Here is a 27,926-nt window from a genome sequence, read left to right on the forward strand (position 1 = left end):
CTTTCTTAAAAATATGAAACATGAAAGCACCTAATCTCTTACTGTCTCGTCACTTCATTAATCTGCTGCCCTCAGGCCTCCACATGTTCCGGCCTTTTCCTTCTACTCATACTTTATGTCTGAATGTGCAAACTTTACACATTCAGACAGCTTTACACTGCAAAGCTTTTGCGTGGCAGACGTTGGTTGTGACAATCAGCTTGAAAGAGCCAAACATGGAGCTTCAGTGCTGATTGGGGCCCCTCATCAGGCTCTAAGAGGATCCACCTGTGTGGGGCTGTATTTGTTGAGGAACACCCTCCCTCATCCTGCACAAAGGGTTGTCCAACCCTGCCAGAGACTCCAATAAAGCTTTGAGATCATCACTCCAAGGCTGCCTGCCTGCCTTGTGCCACCTTTCCTGCCATGGGTCATTTATTTGGATCTGGGTTTGTGGTTTTATTCTTTGTTTTTTGATCTGCTCCTTCCAGCTTTGAGAACATGCTCCTCTTTTTCAGGTGGCTTGTTTTCCTGATTGCGTTTGTAAAGTTAGAGGCTCAAAATACGCCACCTGCAAGTAAGTGTCTTTCTCTCATTGTGACCGTCTTTCCCAGCCCCGTCCGGCTGGTGAACGTAATCCCGTATCCTGCTGTTTATACCTCCAGGCGTCGACTCGAGATGTTTGGGGAATGTCCTGTCTGTGGATGTGAGCCTGCTCGGAGGGCGATATCTGGAAGTAGAGGCTGTCCTCAGTAGGCTAAAAGCTCTTTGCATTTCTGCTTAATTTGTCTGATTTCTCTTCAAATGGACTCATTTCCTCCCCAGATGACTCCACGGTTGTTATTACACCAAAAATAGCTTCTCAGTGCGGCTTGAGGATGACGACATCACCGCTAGGCAACACTGTGATTTTCGCCTCTCTTCAAAACTGTTTTGCGCAGAATTCGGTACTGAAGCCTTGTACGATCCACCAATCCCTGCTTTTGGTTTTGTTTTTTAACTAAAACTTTTGAACGGCTTCTTCCTCCTGGTGTTTGCAGGGAGACGTTGACTTCACCACCATTTTAAATCTCCGACTGATCGGCAGCCACAAGGGTGACGAAGTTTACCAGGTGGCGAAAACCTGCCGCTATGCTGCTTGGGCCTCCAGGGAAATTATATGCAACAGCGACTACATGGAGGCAAGTGAAGACGGCGTTCTTTTCAGGGGTCATGGGGTGTTCTGTAGGATAAGTGGTTATATTCCCCCATCAAGGCTGAAGCATTTTGATGTCACTGTGTGGATTGATGGTCACTTAGAGCTGCGGCCTCATTTCAGGTATCTGTGAGAAGACCCGCTTCAAACGATTATGCCCTTCCCCAGCAATCCGTCCCAGGGTCACAGATGGGTCGAGCTACACAGGTCTGACATCATCCTCTTTTATATGTGGGTTGTTTTTTTTAAATGTTCTGTTCCATTGCTGCAGAAACCCGGTGGAGAGGCAGGTCTGAGAGTCAAATATCTGGTGCTGTTCACTCCTGAAGAGAAGATTATGGAAGTGACTGAAGCCCAGAACTTGCACATGATCACAACCACACCTACCAGGCTGTTCCTGAGAACTTCAACAACCTCCTCGGAGACCTTCACTCAGGATGTAAGCCATGGTTCTCCTCTAGGTCTGCACTTGTGTTGAACGTGGTCACGCTGCCTATTTGACTCGAGCCCTCCGCAGGTCTCGGGCGTGACCATGGCTGTGCTGAAAACCTCCATAATATTTGCAAACCGATGGATTGACGCAACGGCTGCTTGCCCAACACCAGAGGGTGATTTATGATTGCAGGGTTTGGGTTGATGGAGCATCTAGGAGTAACTTTAGTCACCTACTCCATAATTCCAAGTATTTATGCTCCAAAAAGGCCTAAAATGTATAATTTCATCTGCTTCTGTGAGCAGGTAGCGTCTTTTTCATGAGAAACTCCATCCGCTGGCTCCTGCCGTGGTACATCAACCCTCTGATCTCCGGCCAGGTTCAGCTCCTGGAGGTGCACGTGGGCATCAACGGCAGCAGGCTAGAGCCCGCTGAAGTGGCTGCCAGGCAATACTCCCTCACGGTCGGCGAGGTGTACGTCATCCTCGACATTCCTTTCGGGTCTGTCGGAGGCCACTTTAAGGTAAGTGATCCTTTCACATTAATGTTCAATACATATGCTTAGCTAATGCTAAGATGTCTTGCAGAGTTTTGTTCGGGATAACAAATACTACACATCTTATCAAATTGAGCCAATGTTGGAGCTGCTCTGGACCGAAGATGCCATGCACAAGGACACGAGATATAAAGTCTTCCTTCCTGTGACAACGCCACAGCAGTTACAGCCCATCTATCTTAACGACTGTGGGTAGACTCGCTGTTCCTGATTTAAAATGCAACACGTGCTGCGCTCATCTCGTTTTATGACTTGTCCTTACAGACACCGTTCCTGAGAAGCAATTCTTTGATTTAATGCTGGGATATTTTGGTCCTGATGTCTGTCTTATCAACATTTCCATCCCGACGGGGGTTTTGTCCGTGGAGGAGTGCAACGCCAGAGACTTCAACATCCTGGAGCACACCTTTCCGGACAGCAGCTCAAAGTTCTTCACGCTTCAAGTGCCTTTCGCAGACCCCAGCGTGCAGCAGAAGGCAAGTTTTTAATTTGCATTCTACCAACAAGTCGGATTGCTAAACTTTATCTCTTTTACATCCCCCCCCCCCAACAGGGAGATCTAGGGAAGACTGTCGTCAGTCTTCACTTGACCTTTGGCTTGTTGGTCATGCCAGAGCTCGTTCCCTTTTCCCATTCGGCTTATCTCCATGCTGAAGTGGCCGACGTCGGTATGCAACTCAGCCGATTGGCCGAGCCTTCTAAAGCCAACATTGGGCGACCGTTTGCAGTTTCGCCCTCCATCTCTGGTGGCTGCGACGAGGAGAACTTCTACATCCTTGTGAAATATGGAACCCGAGGCTTAAACTTTGCAACCACCGTGGGGAAACAAATGCTCACATCTAGTTTGGCTAGGGAATACTACCTGATGGAAAATGGAACACACTTGAGTTTTTCGGTGCCATTTTCTAGCTCAAATGTTGCATACGAGGTATGATCTTAATCTTTTAGTATCGCATGTTGCTGGTTTGTGATTGGTTTTAAGAGAACTTCACTCCAGGCTGTTCAAGCAACGTCTATAAGATCCAGACTTGATGTGACGCTGACGGATCCTCAAACCAAAAAGAGCCTGGAAGGATTCTCTCTATCATGCACGTTCATCAAAACACTGACTGGTTTGTAGGGGAAACCGTTGTCATGTTGTCCCTGTAAACAAAGGGTTAAATCCACGCTCTGCCTTTTCAGAGTGTTTTCCTAATGGTACCATGACGGCTCTGGCTGTGAAGCTGGAGTCGGTTCCCAGTCTAAACCCCAGTCAGCTTGTGCTTAATGACCCCAGCTGTGGTCCCGCCTACAGCGACGATCGCTACGCTTATTTCGTCTTCACTGCAAACTCCTGTGGGACCAACAGAAAGGTAACCCCAATCAGTCCAAATGCAGACATCTACCAAATACTGACTGACAAATTTATTTAATTCTATTTTGCCCCCCCCCCCCTTCTCTAGTTTTTTGCCAACATGATGCTGTATGAAAATGAAATTTCTCTGCCAGGTGAACTTGAGATGGAAAAATCAGACGATGAGCCAGAGTATGAGTGAGTATTGAATGATTTCATGACCTGAGGTTTATCCCCTCAAAAATAGGTCTGCTCAGAAGTGGTGGTTTTTTTAATTTATCTATAAAAATACACACTGAATGATGTGGTTTGTCGTCTCAGGCTGAAAGTGTACTGCTACTATGACATCAATGACACCTATGCTGTGGCCTTCAACACCAGAGCTCGCAGGAGCGAACCGTATGCAGATGACGCACAAGGAGAGCTTCAAGTTGAAATTCGAGTGGCTTCTGGTACGACGTCCCACATCGAGTCTTATAGTCACTTTTTGACAAAGTTTAGTTGTGATCTAATGTGTGATGCTCGGACTGGGTCATTGTGCGGTCTCCTAGATGACGCCTATGCCGCATTTCACACCGAGGCGGATTATCCTGTCCTCAAGTTCCTGCAGGAGCCGGTGTATTTCGAGGTGGAACTGAAGGGAACCAAACTCGCGGCCGTATCGCTGGAACTGGACAGCTGTTGGGCAACGCTTGACGGCGACAGGTTCTCGCAGCCCAGGTGGAACCTCATCATTAAAGGGTACCTCTGGGTCTGCGACGCGTTCTGTCAAATTGTAGCTTGAGTTGAAGTACTGAAGTATTTGTCCTTCAGGTGCGTGAACCCAGTGGACCCAAACAAAGTGATCTTCCATCCTGTCCCTGTTGACCAAAGGGTTCATTATCCTTCACATTTTAAGCGATTTGAGGTCCAGATGTTTGCCTTTGCTGATGAAGATAATTTGAGTCATCAGGTAAATTCCTTTTTTTATTTTTTTCCTTCAAGCACAAACTCAAACTTGTTTGTCGTCTTTCCCCAGGTTTTTGTTCACTGCGACGTATTTGTCTGTGATGCCAAAAATCCCCAAGATGGAGTTTGTAATAAGCTCTGTTATGAGAAGGAAACCGGAAAGGGTAGGTCCTGATCAAATAAATTGAAATTTTAAAGTTAATTTTCATTGTCTTCACAGGTCAAAAACGTGCTGCTTCAGATGATCGCACACTCCTACACGTGATATCAGGACCCATTCTTGTAATTTAATAAAATAAATGCAACTGGATTCTTGTCTTAATTGGTTGAGTTTGGCTAAAGTAACAGTAAAGGATCATTTGTGGCAGTTTGCTAAGTCATTGCCCCTTGCATGATGTCTGGCTGCATTACCCATAAACTAGTGTCTCCATCTTGGCCTCATGTCTGCATCCTGGTGACCAAAACCACCTGTCTGACTATTTGATAAGACAAACTACACATGTTGTCTTGAATGGTTGGAAAATTTAATTTGCATCATCTAAAAATAAAGGCAGCTCAAGGTGGACATTCTGAGACTGTAACTGTCTGGCAGCACTTTGTACAGATGGACCAACCATAGAATGGGAGTGAACACTTGTAATTGTTTCAGTGCAGATGAATTATTTTGGATCAATACTTTAAAGGTCAGCTGCTCTCTGTGAGATGATGTGGGCCTGCGTGCTACTGACACTCACTGATGGTCCATGAGCTCCAGCCCCACAGTCATGGACACCACCTTCCTGAACGAGCTTAATACCTTCTATGCTCGCTTCGAAAAGGACGACAAGGACACTACCACTAGGACCCCTCTCCCAGCAGACCACCAACCCATCACACTATCATCTACCGCCGTCTACACAGCCCTCAGCCGGATCAATCCACGCAAGGCTGCTGGTCCTGATGGCATCCCTGGACGTGTGCTCAGGGCATGCGCAGAACAGCTCGCCGGGGTTTTTACGGACATCTTCAATCTGTCCCTCGCCCACGCAGTGGTCCCGTCTTGCTTCAAGGCCACAACTATCGTCCCAGTTCCGAAGCATTCCAGACCAACCTGCCTCAATGACTACCGCCCGGTAGCACTCACCCCCATCATTATGAAGTGCTTCGAGCGACTGGTCCTGGCTCACCTGAAGGACTGCCTCCCAACCGCACTCGATCCACACCAGTTTGCCTACCGCAGCAACAGGAGCATAGATGACGCAGTCTCCATAGCACTGCACTCTGTGCTCACACACCTGGACAACACGAACACTTATGCACGATTGCTGTTTGCTGACTTCAGCTCAGCTTTCAACACCGTCGTCCCCTCCAAGCTGATCACCAAACTTGGAGACCTGGGCATCAACCCCTCCCTCTGCAACTGGACTCTGGACTTCCTGACCGACAGACCACAGCGTGTTAGGTCAGGTCACAGCTGCTCCACCACCATCACACTCAGCACCGGTGTGCCACAAGGCTGTGTGCTGAGCCCGTTCCTCTACTCTCTATTCACCTACGACTGCAGACCTGTACATGGATCCAACTCCATCATCAAGTTTGCAGACGACACAACGGTGATCGGTCTCATCAGCAACAACGACGAGACAGCCTACAGAGAGGAGGTAGAGCGCCTGACCACATGGTGCGCTAACAATAACTTGGTCCTCAACACCAGCAAGACCAAGGAGCTCATCGTGGACTTCAGGAAAGCAAGAGGAGGCACACAGGACCCCATCCACATCAACGGGATGGCCGTCGAGCGTGTCTCCAGCTTCAAGTTCCTGGGGACCCACATCTCAGAGGACCTGTCCTGGACCACAAACACCTCCAGCATCATCAAGAAGGCTCACCAGCGCCTCTTCTTCCTGAGGACACTGAGGAAGAACCAGCTATCCTCGGCTGTCCTGGTGAACTTCTATTGCTGTGCGATAGAAAGCATCCTGACCAACTGCGTGTCAGTCTGGTATGGAAGCTGCACTATCGCTGAGCACAAGGCCTTGCAGAGGGTGGTGAAAACTGCCCAACGCATCACAAGGACTACACTCCCTGCCATCGGAGATGTCCAGAGGAAGCGCTGCCTGCATCGAGCACGCAGCATACTCAAGGATTCCTCCCACCCTGCCCACAGACTATTTTCCCTCCTGCCCTCTGGGAGGCGCTACAGAACCCTCAGGACTCGGACCAGTAGACTGAGGAACAGCTTCTTCCCCAGAGCGGTTGTCCCTGTTGAACTCCTGCTGACCCTTACACACTCCACACCTCACTACACTACAGCAGTTTACACAACAACTCACTAGCTTAGTAACCAATGTAGCTACTGTTTAAACCAGTCCTGCGCACTCATGCACTTTATCATCTGTATCTGTATACACGTAATTTATAATTTGCACATCTCCTCTATCTTATGTAAATAGCTAAATAGCTCCTGCACTTATAGTCCAAGGCATTTAATGTAAACACCATCTGTAAAATATGTTTATAGCACAACCCGGTAAACAATTGTAAAATAACCGCCATACTGTATTTATTAACTTATTATCCTCACTTGCTGCTTCTTTTGCACTTCTGGTTAGATGCTAAACTGCATTTTGTTGCTCTGTACCTGTACATGTGCAATAACAATAAAGTTGAATCTAATCTAATCTAATCTAATGAGCTGCTGTTATTTAACTGCACTGGCGAGTGAGTCGGGCACCCTTTTGATGTGATAGTGTAGTTCAGGGGTCGGCAACCTTAACACTGAGCCATTTAGACCCAGTTTCAACGGAAAAGATGACACTGGGAGCTGCAAACACTTGACATCTGAAATGTGTCTATACTGTGTGTGTGTGTGTGTGTATATATATATGTGTGTGTGTATCTTTACACTTGTAAAATAGTGTGTTGCTTATGAAATCCATGCAGTCTATCCATGTTTCAGAAAATGCACAGTAATCTTACAATTTACAACTACAATTAAACGAATAATCTTAATTAAATACTTAAGATATGGTGCAGTTTTTGTTTCTCTGGGCTTTCCGCAATCCGTGTATCCTTCGTTCATTCAAAATAAAACCAAAATTGAAACAATGAGAAAATGAATTTTTTCGATATTCGTCTTTAAGATAAAAATGAAAACACGGATAACGATTTATTTTCCGATTTTTGTTGCTCTAATGGAAAATTGGATAAACGGATAACAATGGGCCCGATTCACCAATATGTTCTTACGAATCTTCTTAGATTCTTTCTTAAGTTGTCCTTAAGAAGTTTTTTAAGAAAACCCTACGTCGGATTCATCAACGCGTTCGTAAGCCCCAGAATTGTTCGCAGCTGTGTTCTTAGATTGATGAATGCCATCTGTTCGTAAGTTGAAAGCGCGTGCCAGGTGAGTCTAATTAACATACGATTAGCATAAGTCACCGCCCACTAATGCCCATAAAAGGAACTGCAGCAGGACCCTGTAGACAGAGCAAAAAGCAGCCAAATGCCCAAAGCGAAATGCCCAAAGCTTGCCTCTCCACGCCTGATTTCTGACGCCGTGTTGAACAATCAAGAAAGGATGGCTAACACGCTTGATAAAATTGCCTCAACCCTGATGACTATAGCCAACGTGTAAAAGCGTGTAAAAGCTGTGCTCGGATTGTGACAACAATGCATTTTATTCACAAACAGGCAATTAATCGCGCTCGAACGTGAACCGCGTGCCTGCAGTCTGGCCCCATCATTGCGTCAGGACGCACATCCTCACGGGGTTGTGGCTCTGTGTCCAAACACATCCAGCGCCTCTTTAACATGCCGATGGTGCGTTCAATGGTGGAGCGACTGCGCGCATGCATCTGATTGAATACAATTTCCTGTGGAGTCTGAGGGTTGGTCAGTGGTGTCAACAACTAGGGAGCTAGGGCATACCCTCGATCCTCTAATAAAATAAATCAAGATAAAATCAAATAAAAAGACAGTTTTGGCATGGTTTCCAATTTGGTTGATTAATGTTAAGTCATTGGCACATTTACGTAATTTTAAAATTCTCCGTAAATCACCAAAAAATAGGAAATAAACAAATAAATAAATAAATATGACAGAATTATCATTGTAATATTGAATTTTATTGAACTGCACAAGAGAAGAAAACCCAACCATGCCAACATGTCGGCACTGAAATGTGCGCAAGAGTACTCCTGAGTGTTCGTAGGATTTGTTCTTACCTACGCATAAATCCAGGATAAGAAGAAATTGGTGAATGCCACAATCTTCAAAAAATGTTCGTAAGTGGGACTTAAGAACAAATTTGTTCGTAAGAACGTTTCGTGAATCTGGCCCAATGTTTTTATCTGTGTTGGATTTTTCGTCTGGCGAAAGATGCGTGGTCTTTGAACTTTCCTAAAGATTCATACAAGTGTGTTCCTCAGCTTTTTATAAGTGACATCGCAGATGATTCACTGCTGTCCACCTCATGCATGCGCATTTGCGCACTCCTGTGTGTTTGAATGAGACAGCGTTAGCCAGTGAACAGTCTGCTCTCAGACAAACTCAGGAGCATCAGACCAGATGATAAAACACAGATAGTCTTTTTTTTTCTCCTACTCTGGCTCACTTCATGCGTAACGGCTTTGTGTCTTAATTTCTCTCCCGTAGCGATCTCTCATTGGTAAATTAACTGCCTTTAGGGTCATAAGAAATAAAATGTACCCCTTTAAATAATGTCTCACTTAAAGTGACAAAAGATGTGACAACACCAGGTTCTGTTAAGGGAACTTCTCCAACATTGCGCAGTGTATATTTGGTCCCTTCGTGTTATTTAGTCCCTCTTCACGTCGACCTAAAAACTCTTTCACCACCACAGAACCATGTGGTGAATCAGATGTTCGCTGATCAGTTTCATAACTTAAAAAATCAGCCCGAATCTGCAGAAATAAAGGTCTGTCACTCGCCCACGCTGGTGTGGAGGCTGCACTGAGAGGCTGAAGGAGGGGGAGATGTCAGCTGTCTGCGCCTGAGACGTTTACGTTCATATGCAAGTGATCGTTAAAGTTATGTTTATTTAAAAAAAAAAGAAGCCAAATTTGATGAAAGCTATCGTTTTTGACTGTATTAAAGGTAAAAATGCCTTCGAGTGAACGAATAATACGCGGATTTTTCCGCACATGCCGGCTGTCAAACGTCTCTGAAGGCGAATGCTGATCACTGAAATTGCACAAGGTCTGAAGAAAGTTAAAAACTTTAGCTTAAGACATGATACACGTTTGAGACAAATAACACACTTTAATCGGACACTTAGTTGGGCTGATCTTGGGTTGCTTTAGTTTTTGAGGACTTGCGTTCCTCGATATCCTCAGTGCAAGCACCTGTTAGTAAGGTTCTGTACCACCCTTCTATTATTTGCTCCACAGGATTGATTGTTCTGGGTTGGGGGACTTAAAAGGCCCAGTTGAAGTTAGTTTTGCTGAAAGGCATCAACCTTCCAAGACAACTCTGGCTTTTTCTCTTTAGAAACTCATGACAAACTCCATTAATATTGAATTCTAATTTAGCACTTGTAAATGACCATTTGCAGGTCAAAACTGCTTGATTAGAGGAAAATGTCAAATCTGGTGAACCCAGTATTAAATGCATAAGTGAATGCTAATTAGGTGTTTAAGACTGATTGGATTTGGGGGGAGTCAGATGGCTGGGATGTTAAACACTGAATCATTAGGAATGTGGAAGCCAACCCAAAGCTGCTTGCACAAGTCTAGACTGATACCATGCAGTTGTCCAAAAAGGGTGAATTAGTTGAACTCATTTTTAAAGGCTTCTAGTCTATTACCCTGTCATGACCAAAATGGACAACACTCAACGTTAACAGCAATCTAGTGGTTGACTGCAGTCATGTGCCACCAGAGGGGCTGAGCACCCTAGCAACTACAGCCATTTATAATCCAGACCTGCACAAGTGGAATGCAAGTTGCAGGACTGGATTTCCCACAATTGAATTGTTTTAAGCTTCCAAGTTGGGACATGCACATCAGGGTGATTGTTTGAAGGCTGGGCACTGCCAGGTAAACATTAATCCCCTGGACACCCAGGATCTGGCAGCTGCATGCATTTGTATTTATAGGCCAAGGCACCAGTGCAAGGTCATGCAGCCTGAGGATGCCAAAACTAATGACAGTACAGCCATGTCAGACAAGAGCCAGTCAAGCATAAACTTTTAGAACGCATTTATTGAGATTTAGTGTTTCAGATGAATGAGTCCAGAAGAGGTCAGCCTTTGGGAGGAGTCATCTCTTTTTCCTAGATGGGGGGGGGAAAAAAAAAAAAAAAAAAAAAAAAAAAAAAGGGTTAGGTGACATGTCCACATTAAAGTGGATTTTTTAAGCACTCACCTTTCCAGTTCATCCCTGGATATGTGTAACTAGAGTCCCTGGGATAAGCACAGTCCCTCCTGCAGATTCCTTCCATTTGGTTGGAGTCACAGATCACAGCATTGCAGTGGAAATATATCTGTGGACAGGTTGACCTTTTAACCTCAGACATGTCCTGTACATTCTGGGCCATTTTATGTGCCCTTACCTGATCTTCCAAAACCTCTTCATCTCTGATGAAGGTGAACATCTTCACAGAGAAATGCTTGTGTTGGTAAGGAAACTCAACTTTGGGGTTGTGCACAGGAAGGAATGTGGTGGAGTAGCCATCATCTTTGTTCTCACACCTAGAAGACATTTTAGGACATTAGTTTTGGGAAATTGTTCACAGCAGAATCTAGCAGATACTCAACCCATCAACAATGATGTCCCAGCTGGGTGTGGATGTACTATCTTCATGTAAAGTGGCCCAGCAGTTATCCAACAAGAGCTCCAGGTTTGGGTCAGATGACTCCAGAAACACATCGAAGTACAGTGGCTCCCTCAGATATTTTGTTACTGGGAATTCTTCATCTTTGTAGCAAGACTGGTATGAAGAATCTGTGGGAGAATTAGGTCAGTGAACATTGCATTGTTGAGTACTGTCTCAAGTCCAGGGCAACTTTACCGTATGCTAGCTTCATTTTGACATCAAGGTGTCCTTGGCCAACTTGTGTTGCAAAGTCAACGCCTCTTGGTTTATAGCCAAAGGAAATGGCCTTTGTCTCGTTGACCACGTAGTAGCATGAAATGGTTTGCCTGTGAGAAGAGCACATCCAAATCTGGACCGAGCACATCAGAAGTCCTGCACGTCTCACCTGTACTCTGGGTCTGGTGCCGTCGCTAGACTTGTCCTCTTGTAAGAGTTGCGGGTGTCAAAATGGCCGATCTCATTCTCATACATCACGTAGTGGCTGAAGAACTGAAATTGAATGAGTCATGTGATGCATCCCACACTTCTCCAGATGAGGCTCACTTACTGTTCTTGTGGTACCACAGGAATCAACGCTGAATGAGAAATAGGCGAAGCGGTCGTCACTGAACACTGGTTTGCATGAAGTGTCCTTCAGGGTCAGGGAACCTGGGGTGAGGTTGTTCAGCGATTCCACTTTCACAGCCACAGCAGTCATTGTTCCATTGGAGTAACAATCTGAAAAGCCAGTGGATTAATAAAATGTGGCAGGCATTTAGGCAAGTGTATTGGAACCACATACTAGTTGTTATCAAGGGGAAGGTGCAGGCCAGGAAGAGATTAGCCAGTGCCCGGTTGTTGATGTGATCATACAGAAGCAGGTCAGCCCTGGCTCTGATGGAGTTTGATGTAATTATCTGTAGGAGGTTAAAAAGTTACTCCATGCAAACGGTTGAAGTGTGACTTAAGCATACCTCGAATGCCGTGTCCTTGGCATTGTATGGCACGATGAGGCTGAAGTGGGTGCCATTTTCCTGGAAGTTGTAAAGTTCTAACACCTCCTCTGTCAAGTGTTGATGACCAAGCCAGGTCTGGAAATTGCTCCCTTGACTGCCATATTTCACAGAGAGGTAAAAATTGCTCTCATCACAGATGCCGGTAAGGGAGGGCAGCACTGAAAGCAAGAGCAGAACCTGAGGTGGAGTAGTTGCAGGGTTTTATAGCATCAACTCAGAATGTAGACTGGCTGTCTCACCAACATCCTCTAGATTAGCATGGAGCTCTAATGTGTGACTGAAAGGCACCTCTTCAGGCACAACTACCAGACCAAAGCTCACAGGAAGAACATACTCAGTGACCAACAGTTCAGGATTCTGCAGAAACACCATTTGTTAATGCTGCAAATGTGAAGCCGTGTAGAGCTTGCATACAATTTTCCCCATACCCTTTTGAGGACAACGTCAGCGTCAAAGGGCACATGCAAGGAAAAGCCCTTGGAGTTATCAAGGGTGGTGTGTTCCTGGACAATGTAGCCTCTGGCGTTGCACTCCTGCACAGTAAGAACCCCAGTTGTGAAAGTGATGTTCCTCAGCTCAACATCTTGAAGAAAGTCTCCCAGTAGAACAGCAAACATCCGGTCTCCGGTAGAGGTGTCTGAAAATGTCAGGGTTAGATTTCTACCCCACATGCCTAGAGTGGCACCATACACTAGGCCTTACCGTCTTGGTGGCGGGGTGGTCGAGCAATCAGTGGTGTGGTAATTGGAAACAGAACCTTGTATCTGGTGTCTTCGCGGCCGTTACCTGCAGTCCATAGAACCTCGAGCATGGGCTCAACCGTGTACACGACGTGGTATTGGTAATCTGGGGCGTGACTCTGCAAGTTATGGAATTTTAATTAGTTATGCAACTTTCTGCACATGCAATCTAGAGATCCACCCACCTTAAAATAACCATCAGGGGCACCTATGGGGATTTCAATGATGATGTGGAACTCTGTGGTAGCTAGTTTGTAACCTCGGGTTGATATCTGAGCTTTATCCAGCCTTTGCCCATTGATGCCCATGTGTATTTCTACGACTTTGAAGGTCCCGTCAAGCAGGGGTGTTATGCGGTAAGGCACGTGCCACGAGATGACATCGTCAGCGAAGAGAACGCCACCTGTTTTGACACCTTGTTACATCAACAGTACTCTAAACACTTTGAGAAGTCAACTCAAACTTGCCTGTGGGACAAGCTGCCACCATGTTAACCACACTCAGACCATGTGGATCCTTGTAGTAAGCACTGACCCTGAAGACCTCCATCGGTACGCCAGCCACCTAAAGAACAGTTTTAACTACTGAGCAAGGGGGGGGGGGGGGGGACCTTCAGTGCGCTACACTTACATCTTCAGAATACGTCTCTGGTGTGTTGTACGGGCTTCTCATGACGACTCGTTTTGAAGTTATCATAGAACTGTAGCCGGCTTGTTCTGCCTCCCTTTGTACCATAGACACTGGTTCCGGTGTGTAAAACGTCATCTTCCAGATGCCATGTGCTGCAGAGGCCTGGATGAGGAACACAGTTAGAGCAGCTATAGAGCAACGGCAACACCCTTAATGAGCTTTATCGAGACCTCGGGAACAGCGTTGCTCTCTTCCTGGGTGTGTCCTTTGACTGCGTCAGTTTTAGCCATTCTGTAAGACACCTGACACAGAAACAAACCAGGTTTTAGTCCAATTAAGCCATCTAGAAAGCAGCAACACTAGGGAGAGACACACCTCCATGTAGTTCCTGTCACAAAGGATCTCTCTGGAAGCCCACTGGGAGTAGCTGCATGTCTCGGCCACATTGTGGGTAACTATGGCCGACAGGCTTTGACTGTACATTTTCAGTGCCAGGCCAATGTTGAATACCTCATCATTCTGCAGAGCGACAGTTTCAGTAAGTCTGTGCACCATCCTTCATGTCAACAACCAAATCATTAACCCATCTAGCTTACTTTGTTGTCCACATAACAGGCCAGCAGAGATGTGTAGATTCTGGTGTTGCCCCAGGGGTCAGACTCCATGCTGTATCCACACTGGGCAGCTAAACTGGGGGTCAGTGCAATGTTCGTGGTGCCATCTAGGTTAAAACCAAAGCAGTTACAACTGGGACCATCTTTGCCACTGGGGAGCTGCATTTAGTACCAGAACTCAAACTCACTGATTGCTTCCACCTCAAGCTGATTTCCCACTGCTAAAGCCTCATGCAGCGACAGCCTCATCAGGTTACCCAGACAGTCCCCCTTTAAACGGCTGTCTGATTAGAAGAGGAGGCTCATGAGGGACTCAGGACACAAGCACAAACAGCATTACAGCACAAACACTTACTGGCATGGGAACTGAACTTGGGCCTCGCTTGACCCAAGGTGATCAGTGCAGCCATCAAGTTCCATAATAAACTTCAAAAACAAGCACATTCAAACATTTAAAATGCACAACAGATAACAGTGAGCATTTCACAGAACAAGAATTGTCAACTTACATGTTTCTAGGCCACCCCATGTCAAAATCTCAGCACAGCCCAACAGACACAGAACAAAACGGCTGAGAACTTGGCAGAGAAAACCCCAGCAAGCCCTCAACAACCACCGACTTGGAGAGAAAAGGGCTGACTGCCTCCCTGCACCCCAACCAGCTGTTTTATATGTCAGGTAATTAGGCGGTACAGGTGAAACTCCTGATTATTCACCTGCCTTAGATGGTTTCCTAGGAAACTAACTGCAAATTATTCATGCGGAGACTTCAATTAACCAGTGGTGTGACGCATTCATTGCACACTTGCATTTTGAAAAGGTAAAGTCAACAAATATTCAAAAACCCATACTTATTGTTGATGAAGTACAGGATATGTAGGAAACAAACTGGTCATAATTAAACTTTTATTCTGTTTTAGACCTCTAAAGGACATTGTTTCAATATCTGGTTTGCGTGACTTATTTTTGACATCAACCACAAACAGATCTCATTTTCACATTTATTTACATTTTCATATATCAAACATGGAAGACACTGAACAACTGATAGAATCGATGTGCTTTCTGCAGGTCAAAGCCTCAGTATCCTCTGGTCAACTTGTGCTGCTGGTCCATAATGGTCTGATGGAGGCTCACTTTGGCATCTTCAAAGTCTGGCTTGAGCTTCAGAGCCTGTTCAAAGTCGCTTTTGGCATCGTCAAAAAACCCTGCAAGATGATGAAAACAGGCGAGTAGATTGCATTGTACTGTGGATGAAGGAGTCAGTGGTTATTAAGCTTGGGCAGCAGGAACACAGGCGGCTACACAGCTCCATCTACTGTCTTCAGAAAGAACCCTTGCCTGATTGTGCAGGAAGGAAAAATCCATTTTGCCTCTTTTATTTGAAATAAAACTCAACAATGTTCAGCGAACACACATTAAAATACACATAGATGTAAATAACACGTGGTTTGCATTAGATTCCACGTAGATTGATTAAAGATTATATTTTTGACGTGACGAAACCACTTTTTAAAGTAGCGCAAAACACATGACCTTTATTTTGAAAGCTCGACCCAAAACGGAAGCTATTGTGCAATTTAGTAATTAGCCGAAATAGACATTTGTGGTTTGTTAAAGTAATAAAATCGGACTGTACAGGGAAGAAATGGGATGTTTACCGAGTCTGTAGCGGATTAGCCCTCGGTTGTAGAGGGGTATTTCAAAACAGCTGTCGGTCGCTATGGCAGCAGTGAAGTCTTCTGTTGCCTCACTAAAATCCACCCGGAGGTATTTTATTTGTCCTCTGTTATTATACGCAGTGGCCAATTTATTGGCCTCACAATCTCTGTAAGAAATAAAACACGTATTTTAAAGCACCTTTAATTTGACAAGTGACACTTCAAACATGACAAGAGTGACACTCGTGTCTTTTAAAAAAGTACAGAAGTACCTGGACTGTAAGCAGGACGTTATATACTTTGTGAAGAGCTCCTCTGCTTGTTCGTAATTCTGTTCATTGAACTTAGAGTTAGCATTTTTAAATATGTGGGAGATGTCTTCCGCCATGGGGCAAAAACCAAAACAAAGCGTCTTCTTCAAACGTTATTACAGGTTGTTAAATTAGCTAAAACGCTCTTTATCGCCCCCAGGTGGTCGTTGGGTGTAGAACAGGGGAAATAACCAGGAAAACACATGTTGACTGCGCAATCTGAAAGTGTAAATCACACGATTTTATGTGCAAAAATATGATTGGTTGCAATTCTACGTGCATTTAAAAATAGAAAAATAAATTAATTGTCATCACTGCCACTTAGTCTTAGTTTTTCTCCAAAATGGGGGAGTGCTGAGCATTAGGGACATTTTTTTTTAAATCAAAACCACTGCATAAACTTTAATTATATTTTTTGTGGAATGATTGGCTAATGGTTTTATGAGGACTTTTGCAAAATAAAAAATGCGCAACATGTGTAACTTTTGGATCACTGTGTCAGCCACTGTTTGTATACAGTATATGTAGCTGGGCATATATTATATGTACATTTTCATTGTCCGATAAAATGCTACGTTGTGCGTGAAACATTTTTAGCATCATCTATTGCCAAATTCAGTCAAGTCAGATGCTTGCGTCATCAGTTATCCTGAGAAACCACAAAGTCTCACAGGCTCAATCATCCTTAACACCCAAACACACTTCAAAAGATGCACAACAAAGAAGTAACCATGACAACCTAAAGCTAACCTCCCAGGTGAAGAAGTCAACTGCCCTGAATGGCACTTGAAGGAAGCAGAGGTCATTCGCGTCCCATTCTCAGCCCATTTATCTCCAGACTGTGTGGACAAGTTGAAACTTGCGAACTGGTTCGACCCGGAGGACGACGATTGCAGGTCGAAGGTCACAGACGCTGGGCGCAGATGGATGGCTGTGGTTTCCCGCAGATGCTTGACAGCACGATTTCGTTCGGTTTTTGCACCAACCTTCGTGTTTGGCGGCTCTACAGGCGCCTCGAGTGTCGCTGTTTGCTGAGAGAATCAACACCGAGTGTCAAAGTCCACGTTGGTCTGGCAGAACCCGGCCAGGCATCCATCACCACCATTTATTCAGGGGGTCCTCCTGCGTGACAGCCCAGCATTAACAAACACCCACTGTAACTGCAGTTCACCCCTCAGTACCGTCAAAACATCACCTCTGTGTTCTTCTTAACACCAACCTAAGCGAACGAAAACAACCTTCGAGCGAAGTTTAACACTGGTAGTTTGATTTAGATCAAAATAAGACAATCATCATCTTTATTTGCTGGGATTTGAAGAGGAAAACGACGCCATAGTCAGTCAAAAAGGACAAAGTTCCCCACCTTTACACCAGGTAGTGGCAGCAGGTTGGATGTTCAGCACCAATTTTGTTAGATTTGACAATCAAACGATTAAAATGCAATTTTAAGGGGAAAAAAAAACCCCCAATTAGCTGCTACCAGAATGGCTTCGTTTGAAACATCTCCTTTATACTGGGAGCACCGACTGGTTGGCTTTTCTGTGTGTTCTCTCTTCCTCCGCAGTGTGTGTGAGCTCCATTCATCCGTTGGCGTCACCTCCGTGAGCGCTGGTGTGTGTGTGTGTGTGTGTGGTAACCCTGAGCGCTGTTGGGGGGGGGGACAAACAGGAAACAGCTGTCTGCTAATGGGGGGATCCCAGCCAGACTGGAGGTAAACGTTGGCGTGTTGACTCTCCATCGCACAGATGGGGCAGACGGAGACGCTGTCGGGTAAATAGCTCACGCCCGAGGCCACATCGTGACCCCCGTGATGGTTTTTCTGTTTCTGGCCGCGCTGTAAATGTCTTCATCACCCCCCCTCCACAGATAAGACATGTTTTCTCACCACATGTCTTATCTGTCAAGGTGGTGGTCATCACAAGTTGTTTGACGACTGAATCTGAGTGTGGGTCAAAGGTCACCCCCCACCTTTGACTGTAAATCCGTTAAACCGGCAGAAATGATCACACATATATCAAGAAATAACGTTTATTTTTAGGTGGCTACATAAAAATACTGAAAGATTCTTTCAGATTTATGCCTTTATTAATATTGATGTTGAAACATTTAAAATATATATTTTTTAAAAACCAACAGTCCAACATTATTGTTTCGGTGAACTTGTTTCACTTGGTTTTCTCCTCTAAACACACAATAACAGAGGTACATTTTAATTTGACACTAAAGTTCAAACTTTAGAGGGTAAATCTGTTTGAGAAAAATCATTAAAAAAAGGTCCAAACTTGTAAAGTCATTTTAGTAACTTCAGTTTGATGTTTGGATTTTATAAAAATAAAAGCAACTATTTACAATAATGCAGTTTTGTACAACCAGGATTCACACAAGATAAACCCTGAAACACAGTCTTTAGCTCAGCACATTCAAGGTGGTCCGAGAACATCGGCTGCTTTGTTTTACTCAGAACTTCTTGTTCGGAGGCCGGCTGGAATCCCCGTTGGTCACGGCAGGACGGAGGACAGGAAGCGCTCGCCCAGACCGGCTCGCTGTCTCTGCACACGCAAACAAACAACAGGTCAGACTCTCTGGTGGGTCGAGGGGCACATGTTGAACCAAATCCAGACCCGCCTGCTTCGCTCCTGCTTCACCCCCGGCCCACCGTGCTCTCCAGACGCTCTATTCTCTTAGACACGTCGGCGAGTGCGTCGAGTCAAGGAAATGGACTTAAATGATGCTGACAGTTCTCCGTTAGCTCACCCAAAACACACGGCCGGGTCAAAAACATGGGCGGCGTGTTTATAATGGAAGGTTCTTCCACCTGAAACAGCAGGAAGGATATTCTTGGCTGTGAGCTGCTGGATGGTGGCCTGGGTCTGCTTCTGGAAGGCCAGTCTGGCTTCGCATTTACACGGATCCTCCACCACCTCCACCTTCACCTCTTTGACAGGAGACAGCAGAGATCACATGGTGAGAGGGTTACCCAGAACAGCAGCCATCACGCTACAATTTCTGGCTAAGCTGCTTTTAGATGCGAAGCAACACTTGGATTTAGCCGCAGCAACGACGTATTTAAAGAGACTCAATTCTATAAGACCGGCCGATAATTACCCAACAAATGCTACAGAGCCGCATTAAAGCAGTTGTGATGTTGTGAAGCAGTGTTTTCGTAGCCAAGCGGGGCCTTTTCTTTTCACAGTTACACGTTAGCTCATGAGCGGCATCGCTAGCACAGTCACACTGGCTGCAAGGGATCCACACAGGTTGTCCTTACGTTTCAGAGAACACGTTTTCTTGTCCGCATTCAAGATATAACCGTTCCGGCACTTGCAGTAATAGGAGGCATTGCTGTTGACACATACGTGTTCGCAGTCGTGTCCCATGGCACAGGGGTCCACACCTAGAATAGTAAGCGAGGGTGGGTACAGCTAGCAGAGATTAGACTAGTCAGGTAGCTTAGGTAAGGTAAGGTGGTGCGCTGGAGTTTAAAAAAAAACAAGGTTATCAGAAGCTCTTTGGGTTAAAAGCAATTCTGCGTCAGCGTCTGGTCTAACATTTGCGATCTTTGCTATGAACTGGAGCACTTAGGCGTGGCCCGCTGGCGTGGGCCCCCTGGCGTGGCGCTGTGCCCGACCATCAGTACGGATAAAGACAGACGGGACAGTCGTACGGACACGTTGGCTTGAGGACAGAAGTTTAGGACAACGCGATCCCGTGACTTTAGGTTAGCTGAACTGGAAGCAGGTTCTAGTGCCGACACCTGCAGCCACGTGGGGGTTGATGGCGTCTATCACCTGATGATTTCAGAGGTTAAAATGGACTCAATTGCAGTAATGGTGTAAACAACCCCCCAGAAGACTGTAGGTGCCCCATACTGAGGAACTAGAACCGGGGTTAAAGGTGATTCTCTCTTGCTTTGTCCTACCACAGAGGGTCTCTCTGAACTTGGACGTGAGCTTCTCTATCACGCCGTAAGTCTCCACGTAGAAGACGTGGTCCTCCAGGGGTATGCTGGCCATCAGCTGCAGGGAGCGCATGTCGGCGCGGTCCACGCCCACAGCGTAGATCTCGATGCCTGAGGCTCGGGCGGCGGCGGACACCTCCTCCACCTGGTCTTGGGGCCGCCCATCTGTGACGATGATGGCCACCTTGGCGATGTTCCTGGGCCGGGGCCTGGCCCCAGACTGCTCCGTGAAGGCCTCGCTCACGGCTGTCTTGATGGCCAGGCCGGTCATGGTGCCGGTCGCCAGGGGCTCCACGCGGGAGATGGCTCTCTTCAGGTCGGGCTTGTTGAAGTGGTCCTTGAGCAGGAACTCGGTCTTCACCGTGCTGGCGTAGTTGACCACGGCCACCCTGGTGGCGTCGGCGCCCACGTCCAGGGTGTCGACCATGTCGGCCAGGAACGTCTTCACCTTCTCGAACTCGCTGGGGCGCACGCTGCGAGAGCTGTCGATGATGAAGACCAGGTCCAGGGGACGGCTCATGCAGGAGGAATCTGTCTCTGATAACATCACGGAGGGAGGAAGTCCATTAACAACGAAAACGGAATGCAGAGAAGCTGATTGGCGCCAATCAACGATGCAGTTCCGAATCAGCGAGAACACGCAGTTCGGGATGCACACCAGAGAACACGGAGGGGGAAACAACGGTGCATCACAGCCGCCTGGCGAAGTCGTACAGTATGACTGCGATCATACTCGGTCATTTCAACAGTCACATCCTTCAAAAGGATGGTTGACATGTGAAACACCACAATGTTAGTGTCCCGCCTGTCCAATCACTGTCCAAGACCGCCTCAGAGGCCTCTATGACATGTTTGATGTCCATTTCAGCCCAGGTGGCCCACTCACGCCCGCGCATTCATTTTCTATACACGCCAATGATCCTAACGGGGGCGTTCTACTTCCATCTAGTGGCAGGACTGTGAACTACACCCAGCTACGCCTGTATATAAATGTGAGGTCACCTGTACTTTCACAAGAACAATGATGTCACTCAGGTTCAGACCCATAAAGGACAAAAACAGCATCAACGAAATAATCTATGTATTTGACAAGAGAGCATCAGTTCGATTATGACTATATTTGTGTGTGTGTGTGTGTGTGTGTGAGAGAGAGACAGAGAGTGAGAGATATAAGACAGGAATCACTATCTAATTCATAGTTTTGATATATGCATTTGTATTAAATTTATGTTTGAGGTGGGTTTCTGGTTGTACTGAGTTCTGCAAGCACATTCAAGCAAACCTGACCGGTCATGTTCTACCTGTCTCCACAGCACTGGCGGTGGTGGTGAAGCCGCTTTGGGTACTGACCGGTAGCGTCACAGGCGCGCTGGTCTCCACCGGCGCCGCCGCCGCCGCCGCCACCTCCGGCGTGACGGTCGCGGGCAGGGCCGGCTGTGGTGCAGGAGGGAGGGCGGGGAGGGGAACCACGGGGGCGGACGGGAGTGTCGGGGCCGGGTTTGTTCGGCAGGGGCCCCTTAGGTTGTAAGGCAAGTGACCTTTGAACCTTTGGCGCGGCTGGTAAACGACTGGCGGCGCCACTGGCCCTTTGAATGCGTGGTGATAGGGCAGCGCAGGGACTGGGGGTCTGTGGTAAATCACCGGAGGAGATAGAGGAAAAGGTGGATACACTACCGGTGGAGAGATCCCTGGTGGCTGGTAGCGGTAGTGATACCCTCCTCTATACGTGTAATCACTTCTGTGGACTACAGAGGTGATAAAGAACATTAGTAGGACAGGAGACACACAGGAGAGCTGCGTCAGTAAACTGAAGAGAGAAACAGGCTAACTTTAATGAAACAGGCAGCAACATTAGTTGAAGCATGAGGGGAAGATCAGGGGCTGTTTCCAACAAGCTGGGATTATCCACCTTGTGAAACACCCAGTCACGGAGTTCACATTTAAAGCACATTACATTTGACAAACGTTTGGCTGTATTGTAGATTTAAACTTGAAAAATTCTGATTTTTTTTTTTACGTGATAAAATATCTTTAATAAAAGCAGAATCACAGGCCTACATCTTAAAGTATATTTCAAATATGAGAACACGCTTTTCCCCGCTCCCTTTATACTTCCAGCTCACTGCAGTATTTAACATTATTCTCTAACCTACAACTTAAATGTTTGAATCAAAAAGATCTCAGAACCGTAAATTCGGTTTTTTTTCACCTCATGTAAAAATATCTCGATTTTGTCTTTTATATAAAACGTACAGAAAGATTAAATCATATAAAACTAGTTATTAAACAAGTGGAAGTCTTTAAAAACAGCCGAGACTGAAGCGGGTCCTGGACCTTACTTGCAGGGTTGAGGGTCCTGATCGGGGGTCGCGCATTGTTGCGGCTCTGCGCGTAACTCTGCGCGGCTACGAGCTGCGGGTCCCCGGGGCTGAGGCGGAAGGTGGCCCGGGCACCAGACAGCAGCGCCGCGGCGGCGAACAGCAGCAGCTTCCGCAGCATCTTCCCTGCGCGCAGAGGCCCCTCCGACGATCCCCGAGGATCCGAGCGCGTCCACATATGAGGACGGTCCGGCCCCGACACGTCACAGGCGCTGTCCAATCCGGAGGAGGGAGCTGACCTCCGGGCCGCGTCTGCGTCCCTGAGGTGGGTCAGCGGTGACGCAACCCGTCGTTGTCCCGCGTTCATTTAAATGAGGTTTATTCATTTTTATTTATCCCCTAAATTAACCAGATGGATTTACTTATAATGAAAATCCACATTAGACATGCTCTGTGTGGAAGAATATACATATTTTAATAAATAATGTGTACTTCCCCCTCCTGGGAAACACTAAAAGTTGCATTTAATTGCCCTTTTAATGTATTTAATGTATAGAATGTACAGATGTCCTTTGAAGGAGCTTCTTTCCTCCTGAACATATTTCACACACCTGAGAGAACTTCATGAAATTCCTGCATTTAACAGGTTCTTTTTTTTTTTTACGACGCTGACCTACTTCACTGCTCTCGCCTACACCTCAAGTTATCTTTCGACGCCTCCAGTAGCATCGCCATGGCGACCACGGCGAGAGGAACACAGGAGCCACTGCGATGATATAAATGTTTATTGAAATGAAGCGTCATTCGACGGGATTCAAATCATATTAGCAGTAAAGTAAATGAGAGCGGGAGGAGAATTCATGCAAACGTTCACCAGACGAGACGATGGCGGAGGAGGAGACGGCGCCGCAACGCCGTCTACGCCGCCGCTTCACTCTCTGGAAAACGAGTCACTAGCTTTGCTAACACATCGGTGCAGAAGAGGGGATGGAAACATCGGGGCTGGTTGCGAACCAAAGCACAGCGAAGCTAAATAAATAAAAGACTAAAGTGCCCAAAGATCAATTGCAGGCCGAGCTGGACCAGACTAAATATTACTCGTTAGGAATCAGAACAATTCAGCAAAAGGAGCTATAAGACGTGGATTGTCAAATTGATTTTCTTTACATGTAATATATCAATCTATTGATAAGATGGTGTTTGGAATGGTGACAACATTCAACATTTCCACACATCCCCTCCTGACTGAATTAGAAATGGTCACATTCATTCGTGCAGATCTCAGTCCCCCCCCCCCCCACTAGTGCGCTCCACAGAACTAGTGTTGAACTACGGCCTTTTCTTTCGTCTCACACACACACACACACGCGGATGAGGCGAGGGAGGGTAGGAATGCATATGGCGACGGGTTTGTGCGAGTGTGTGTGTGTTGGCTGTGGTGACGGGGCTGGTGCTCAGGCGGGCATGTAAGGGGGAGGCGGCTCCTTCTCAGGCATCTTCATCGCCATCTCGTAGGTAGGCAGGATGTACTAGAAGAGATGATGAGATGTAAAATGTTTAGAATCCCATTATAAGCTCCCAGTACACCGTGTCGGACAGTAAAATGTCCCCACAAGAATGTTAAAAGTCGACAACGAACTAGACATTTGGCGCCACCTGTTGGATCAACCTATTCCTGCAGCTGATACTCAACACCAGTTCCCTCACACGCGTTCGCGCGCACACACACACACACCTGGGGAGGGGTCTCAAAGGCGGGGTACATAGCAACCTCTGGCATGTTCCTGTTGTTGATGTACTTGTAGCAGTTCCACACACAGTTGATCAGGTAAGCCTGGTGGGCAAAAAGAATGACATCAAACAGAATCGGTTTCCCTTGAGAATTAAACCGACGGAGGTGACGTGTTTTTACCTTAAGGATGATGAGGAAGGCGAAGAAGACCAGCACAAACAGCAGCAGGCAGCTGGAGTCCATAGACAGCAGGTTGTCCTTGTAAGGGAAGTCCGGCTGCACCAACAAATTTAAAATCTTTAAGGAATCGTCACCTGGCCACTACTGACAGTGCAACTAGCAGCTGCTTAAAAAGGTCTAACAACCAATTATAAAGCACTCTCACACATTGGACATTTAACCAGACCAGAGCGGGGGTACTGACCAGTTGGTCCAAGTAGTCCTTGATCCTCGGTAGGTAGGTGAGAGAGCTGATGGCCACCAGGCAGCACAGAGCAAAATCAAAGAGCTGGTAGCAGAAGAAGGGGATGAGCCAGCCATCGCGATGCTGCGGGAGACAGACGGAGGCGCTCAGGTGGAGACCGAACTCATCGGAAAGACTGGGGCCGTTCAGAGGGGCCAGCCTCTTTACACACATCAGCACATTTGGTCTCGTCTGAAGAGACTAACGTCTTGGGTTCTACATCTCTAAGAGCAGCTGTGCGCCGCCACGCTGCACTGGGAGGAGGGGAAATCTACCACAGCTGTCTGGGGACGCACGGCTGCACAGTCAAGGCCTACAAAACGCTTCCAGACCGCGAAACCAGCCTGTAAGAGTGCCAGGCTGTAACTGTGCAGTCACTCCGGCTAACAGCTAAACGTAGCACCGACGTCGAGGACGTCAAACCTGTGGGCGCTGGTGCCATCGGCCCGGGCCTGTGGGGTAGAGATGAGACACAGTGAGAGGCGCCAGGTCTGTCTAAGCTGTCACGGCTGTTGTCATGGAAGCATATTTGGAGGCTTCCACAGAAGAAAGCTTCTTTCCCGAGTCATTATCCCGATTTGCGAGGGCCACTTGCCATTCAGCCCAGGTGGAAGCAGCAGCGCGGGAACGGCGCCAGGTTGTTGTTTCAAGCCCATTATCTGTACAATCTAAAACGTGGGCCTAAATAACCCACGGCATCGTACCCTCGCTGTTACGGCAGGCGTGCACAACACGGATCCGGCGAGGAGACGAACAATGAGATTAATTTGGGTCTCATAACATCTCGCTGACATTCGCAGCTTAAATGTTCGGCGGTGCAGCCACATCTGACCGCTCTGTGAATAGACTTTAAAAAGAAATGGTTAATGGGGCAGGAGGGCACACTTACAGTAATGGCTCCGTACACCATCATCGCACTGATGGTGAGCATCAGCAGAGAGATGGCGAATCCAACGCAGGCATTCTCTGTGTGGGGGGGAAAACAGGGCGAGAACGTGAGCAGTCAGCTTCATTCTCTACAGCTGCCTCTGTGGAGCACTAAAGCACTCAGCTGTTTACTGTTGCTAAAGCACTGTGAGCTAATTAATAGCTCTGTATATCACATTCCCCCTGTCCTCCGATCACGTCCTCGCTGCCCTTCCCCTGTTCTGCCTGTTGCTCTGCTGGGATGTCGCTTGCCTGGAAGCGGCGACGGCAACAACCCAGCATAGAGACATGCTTTATTCATTAGGCGTAAGTTGTGTGGCTAAAAATCATCTGCCACCATTGAAAACACAAGTGGAACCAAGCTCTGGGATTTATAAAAGGATGATGATGAAGCGGCTTTTATGTCGGCAGTAATGAGAAACTATCTGTGTTATGCGTCGGGTCTCGGTCGTCTCACCAGAGCCAGTTTTCCAGAGAACAAACAAGAAAAGGGGGAGGGGGGGGGGGGGGATCGGCCTTCCGCTGGCACAAATAGTTGCCAGATTTGATCACCGGATTCGAGCGGGACCCTCACGACAGTACAAAGCACGCTGAGAACCTGCACCACAACGCAACAGAGCGGCTTTCATGCATCCTTCTGCTCTTCTGTTTAGCAGTCAGAGGGGAGTTGTGTTCTCCAGGGAGGGCGGTCACATGGCGGGAACAAGAGGGGAATTAAAAAAATAAGAACGGCCTCATGCAAAAAATGCTGCTTAAGTATTTAGCGACATTTCACTGCTCAGACGGGAGAGACAACGTGAAAGAATGCTGAGGGTACGCTTTAAATGTCTGCTGAATGGGTAAATAAAGACGGGACATTACCAGACATCCTGTCTGAGGCGAAGTAATGATCGATGACCTCATACTGCAGGTCAATGGTGGGCACGTTCTCTGGGTGGGTCACGGCCACCGTCAGCAGGATGCCCATCAACAGGTTCACCACCTGAGCAGATAAAAACAAGGTTTGGACGGGAAAATCAACGTACTTTGCTGGTTTGAGCTGACGCCAATCAGCTGTTTCATTTGAAAAGAGAAGTGAGACACTTGCCTGAAGTGAAACCTGATTTCTTAATTAATGGCATTCTAACACTCTTATTGCTACTCACAGCATAAAGCTCATTTACTGTGTAATTACTGCAGGCTCTCACCCGCACTATTGTCTTTCCTCTGTGCTTCTGCCCGATTTGCTGGTTTTGTCAGCAGAAAACCACCGAAAAGCTGCTCTTTCATTAACATGCCCGTTTTTAAAAAGAGGGCTCCGCATCGTGGAACATCTGATGCGCAAAGAGTCGAAACAGGAGGAATTACTGCAAAACCAAAAAGGTTATAAAGTAGTTTCACAGGAGTAAGTTTAGAATCGAGTCAATTTCTAGGGTCGCTTTATAAACCGATTTAAAGACGCGGAATAACACAGCCGGTGAGAATTACATTAAATAGAAAAAACAACAATGGTTTAAATTTTACCAGAGGTTCGCCAGTCTGAAAAGTAAGGATCTAAACCAATGCCCAGCTAAATAGAAGGGAGGTGTGCAGAGTTATTGCGCATTATTCAGCGCTTGACAGCCGAATGTTAGCAAGTTAGCGGAAAGTCAGCTAACCCTTAATAACCTATTGCACTTTACATTCGGCCACACACAAATACTTTAGAAACCAAAGAGATTGATGCTTGGACTACAAAACGAAGCTTCCAAGCGTGCTGGATGCTTCTATTTTAGGCTGTTTTGTGCTTTTTTTGTAACCCCCCCTCCCTAAAAAAAAAAAAAAAAAAAAAATCGGCTAACGCTAGCATTTGAGGACTATAACCAGACTAACAAAGCATTTAATAAACGCAAAACCATCTTAATAAAAAACAACCCGGATGCTTCTCTGAAGTAATAATTGATGGAATCTAGGAAGACGATACCAACTGTATGGCTGACATCAATTATGTAACTCATGAACTTAACAGGTTGCTAACGCTAGCATGCTTACCAACCATCTTACGTACCATGTACCATGTCCCCAGGATGATGGTGCCTGTCCTCACATGGCAGCATCCACAACACCTGGTGGTGTACAATCTGTCCCGACTGGGTTTAAAGTGATGCATGTCCTCCACGAGTGTAGGGAGAAACATTGAGACTCGTCCGCAACGAAGAATCCGCCTCGAACGAAACGGCCGCGGAGGAACGCCCACCGCCAGCGACGCGGCCCCAGCACGACAACAACACGGCGCGGCGGAAGAGGCGGGCGTTGCTTTTAACTTTGACTGACAGGCGGCTGGACCAATAGCAGCGAG

At 46.7% G+C, this 27,926-nt stretch overlaps 5 protein-coding genes across 7 annotated transcripts; 1 reads left to right on the forward strand and 4 right to left on the reverse strand.

Annotated features, from left to right (window-relative positions):
- Positions 1–267: 267 nt before the first annotated feature.
- On the forward strand, positions 268–4,766 carry LOC101065915 (uncharacterized). Of its 2 annotated transcripts, none has more exons than XM_029849321.1 (20): positions 268–428; positions 498–556; positions 645–731; positions 805–926; positions 1,020–1,160; positions 1,298–1,381; positions 1,446–1,613; positions 1,692–1,782; positions 1,913–2,130; positions 2,195–2,351; positions 2,428–2,639; positions 2,717–3,091; positions 3,161–3,275; positions 3,346–3,515; positions 3,606–3,694; positions 3,818–3,948; positions 4,048–4,237; positions 4,310–4,448; positions 4,515–4,608; positions 4,665–4,766. In XM_029849321.1, exons 1-20 carry the CDS (start codon positions 406–408, stop codon positions 4,733–4,735), a joined length of 2,736 nt encoding a protein of 911 aa, XP_029705181.1. In that variant the 5' UTR covers positions 268–405; the 3' UTR covers positions 4,736–4,766. The 2 variants fall into 2 exon arrangements, with proteins under 2 accessions (XP_029705181.1, XP_029705182.1); XM_029849322.1 differs by having other exon boundaries at positions 1,461–1,613.
- Positions 4,767–10,627: 5,861 nt separating this feature from the next.
- Positions 10,628–14,904, reverse strand: LOC101076364 (uncharacterized). The gene is made up of 21 exons (XM_003971819.3): positions 14,749–14,904; positions 14,595–14,665; positions 14,428–14,523; positions 14,222–14,346; positions 14,001–14,144; positions 13,856–13,927; positions 13,626–13,787; positions 13,463–13,559; positions 13,181–13,398; positions 12,958–13,114; positions 12,684–12,892; positions 12,495–12,612; positions 12,214–12,413; positions 12,042–12,156; positions 11,808–11,977; positions 11,646–11,749; positions 11,456–11,586; positions 11,202–11,388; positions 10,997–11,135; positions 10,810–10,927; positions 10,628–10,717 (listed from the first exon to the last, which is right to left on the reverse strand). The coding sequence occupies exons 1-21, from the start codon at positions 14,766–14,768 to the stop codon at positions 10,656–10,658; spliced, it is 2,715 nt and encodes a 904-aa protein (XP_003971868.2). The 5' UTR covers positions 14,769–14,904; the 3' UTR covers positions 10,628–10,655.
- A 227-nt stretch (positions 14,905–15,131) lies between these two features.
- Positions 15,132–16,341, reverse strand: ttc32 (tetratricopeptide repeat domain 32). Its single transcript, XM_003971858.3, has 3 exons — positions 16,173–16,341; positions 15,901–16,067; positions 15,132–15,447 (listed from the first exon to the last, which is right to left on the reverse strand). Exons 1-3 carry the CDS (start codon positions 16,286–16,288, stop codon positions 15,320–15,322), a joined length of 411 nt encoding a protein of 136 aa, XP_003971907.1. The 5' UTR covers positions 16,289–16,341; the 3' UTR covers positions 15,132–15,319.
- A 1,882-nt stretch (positions 16,342–18,223) lies between these two features.
- Positions 18,224–22,732, reverse strand: matn3a (matrilin 3a). 2 transcript variants are annotated; one of them, XM_003971859.2, is made up of 6 exons: positions 22,509–22,732; positions 20,131–20,706; positions 19,480–19,605; positions 19,048–19,146; positions 18,837–18,908; positions 18,224–18,760 (listed from the first exon to the last, which is right to left on the reverse strand). In XM_003971859.2, the coding sequence occupies exons 1-5, from the start codon at positions 22,723–22,725 to the stop codon at positions 18,853–18,855; spliced, it is 1,074 nt and encodes a 357-aa protein (XP_003971908.2). In that variant the 5' UTR covers positions 22,726–22,732; the 3' UTR covers positions 18,224–18,760; positions 18,837–18,852. The 2 variants fall into 2 exon arrangements, with proteins under 2 accessions (XP_003971908.2, XP_029705184.1); XM_029849324.1 differs by lacking the exon at positions 19,480–19,605.
- Positions 22,733–23,256: 524 nt separating this feature from the next.
- On the reverse strand, positions 23,257–27,854 carry laptm4a (lysosomal protein transmembrane 4 alpha). Its single transcript, XM_003971820.3, has 7 exons — positions 27,636–27,854; positions 26,471–26,591; positions 25,572–25,648; positions 24,644–24,766; positions 24,400–24,495; positions 24,223–24,321; positions 23,257–24,016 (listed from the first exon to the last, which is right to left on the reverse strand). The coding sequence occupies exons 1-7, from the start codon at positions 27,762–27,764 to the stop codon at positions 23,942–23,944; spliced, it is 720 nt and encodes a 239-aa protein (XP_003971869.1). The 5' UTR covers positions 27,765–27,854; the 3' UTR covers positions 23,257–23,941.
- Between the last annotated feature and the right edge of the window lie 72 nt (positions 27,855–27,926).

This window comes from Takifugu rubripes, chromosome 16, assembly GCF_901000725.2.
Source record: "Takifugu rubripes chromosome 16, fTakRub1.2, whole genome shotgun sequence".
In the NCBI taxonomy this organism is placed as follows: domain Eukaryota; kingdom Metazoa; phylum Chordata; class Actinopteri; order Tetraodontiformes; family Tetraodontidae; genus Takifugu; species Takifugu rubripes.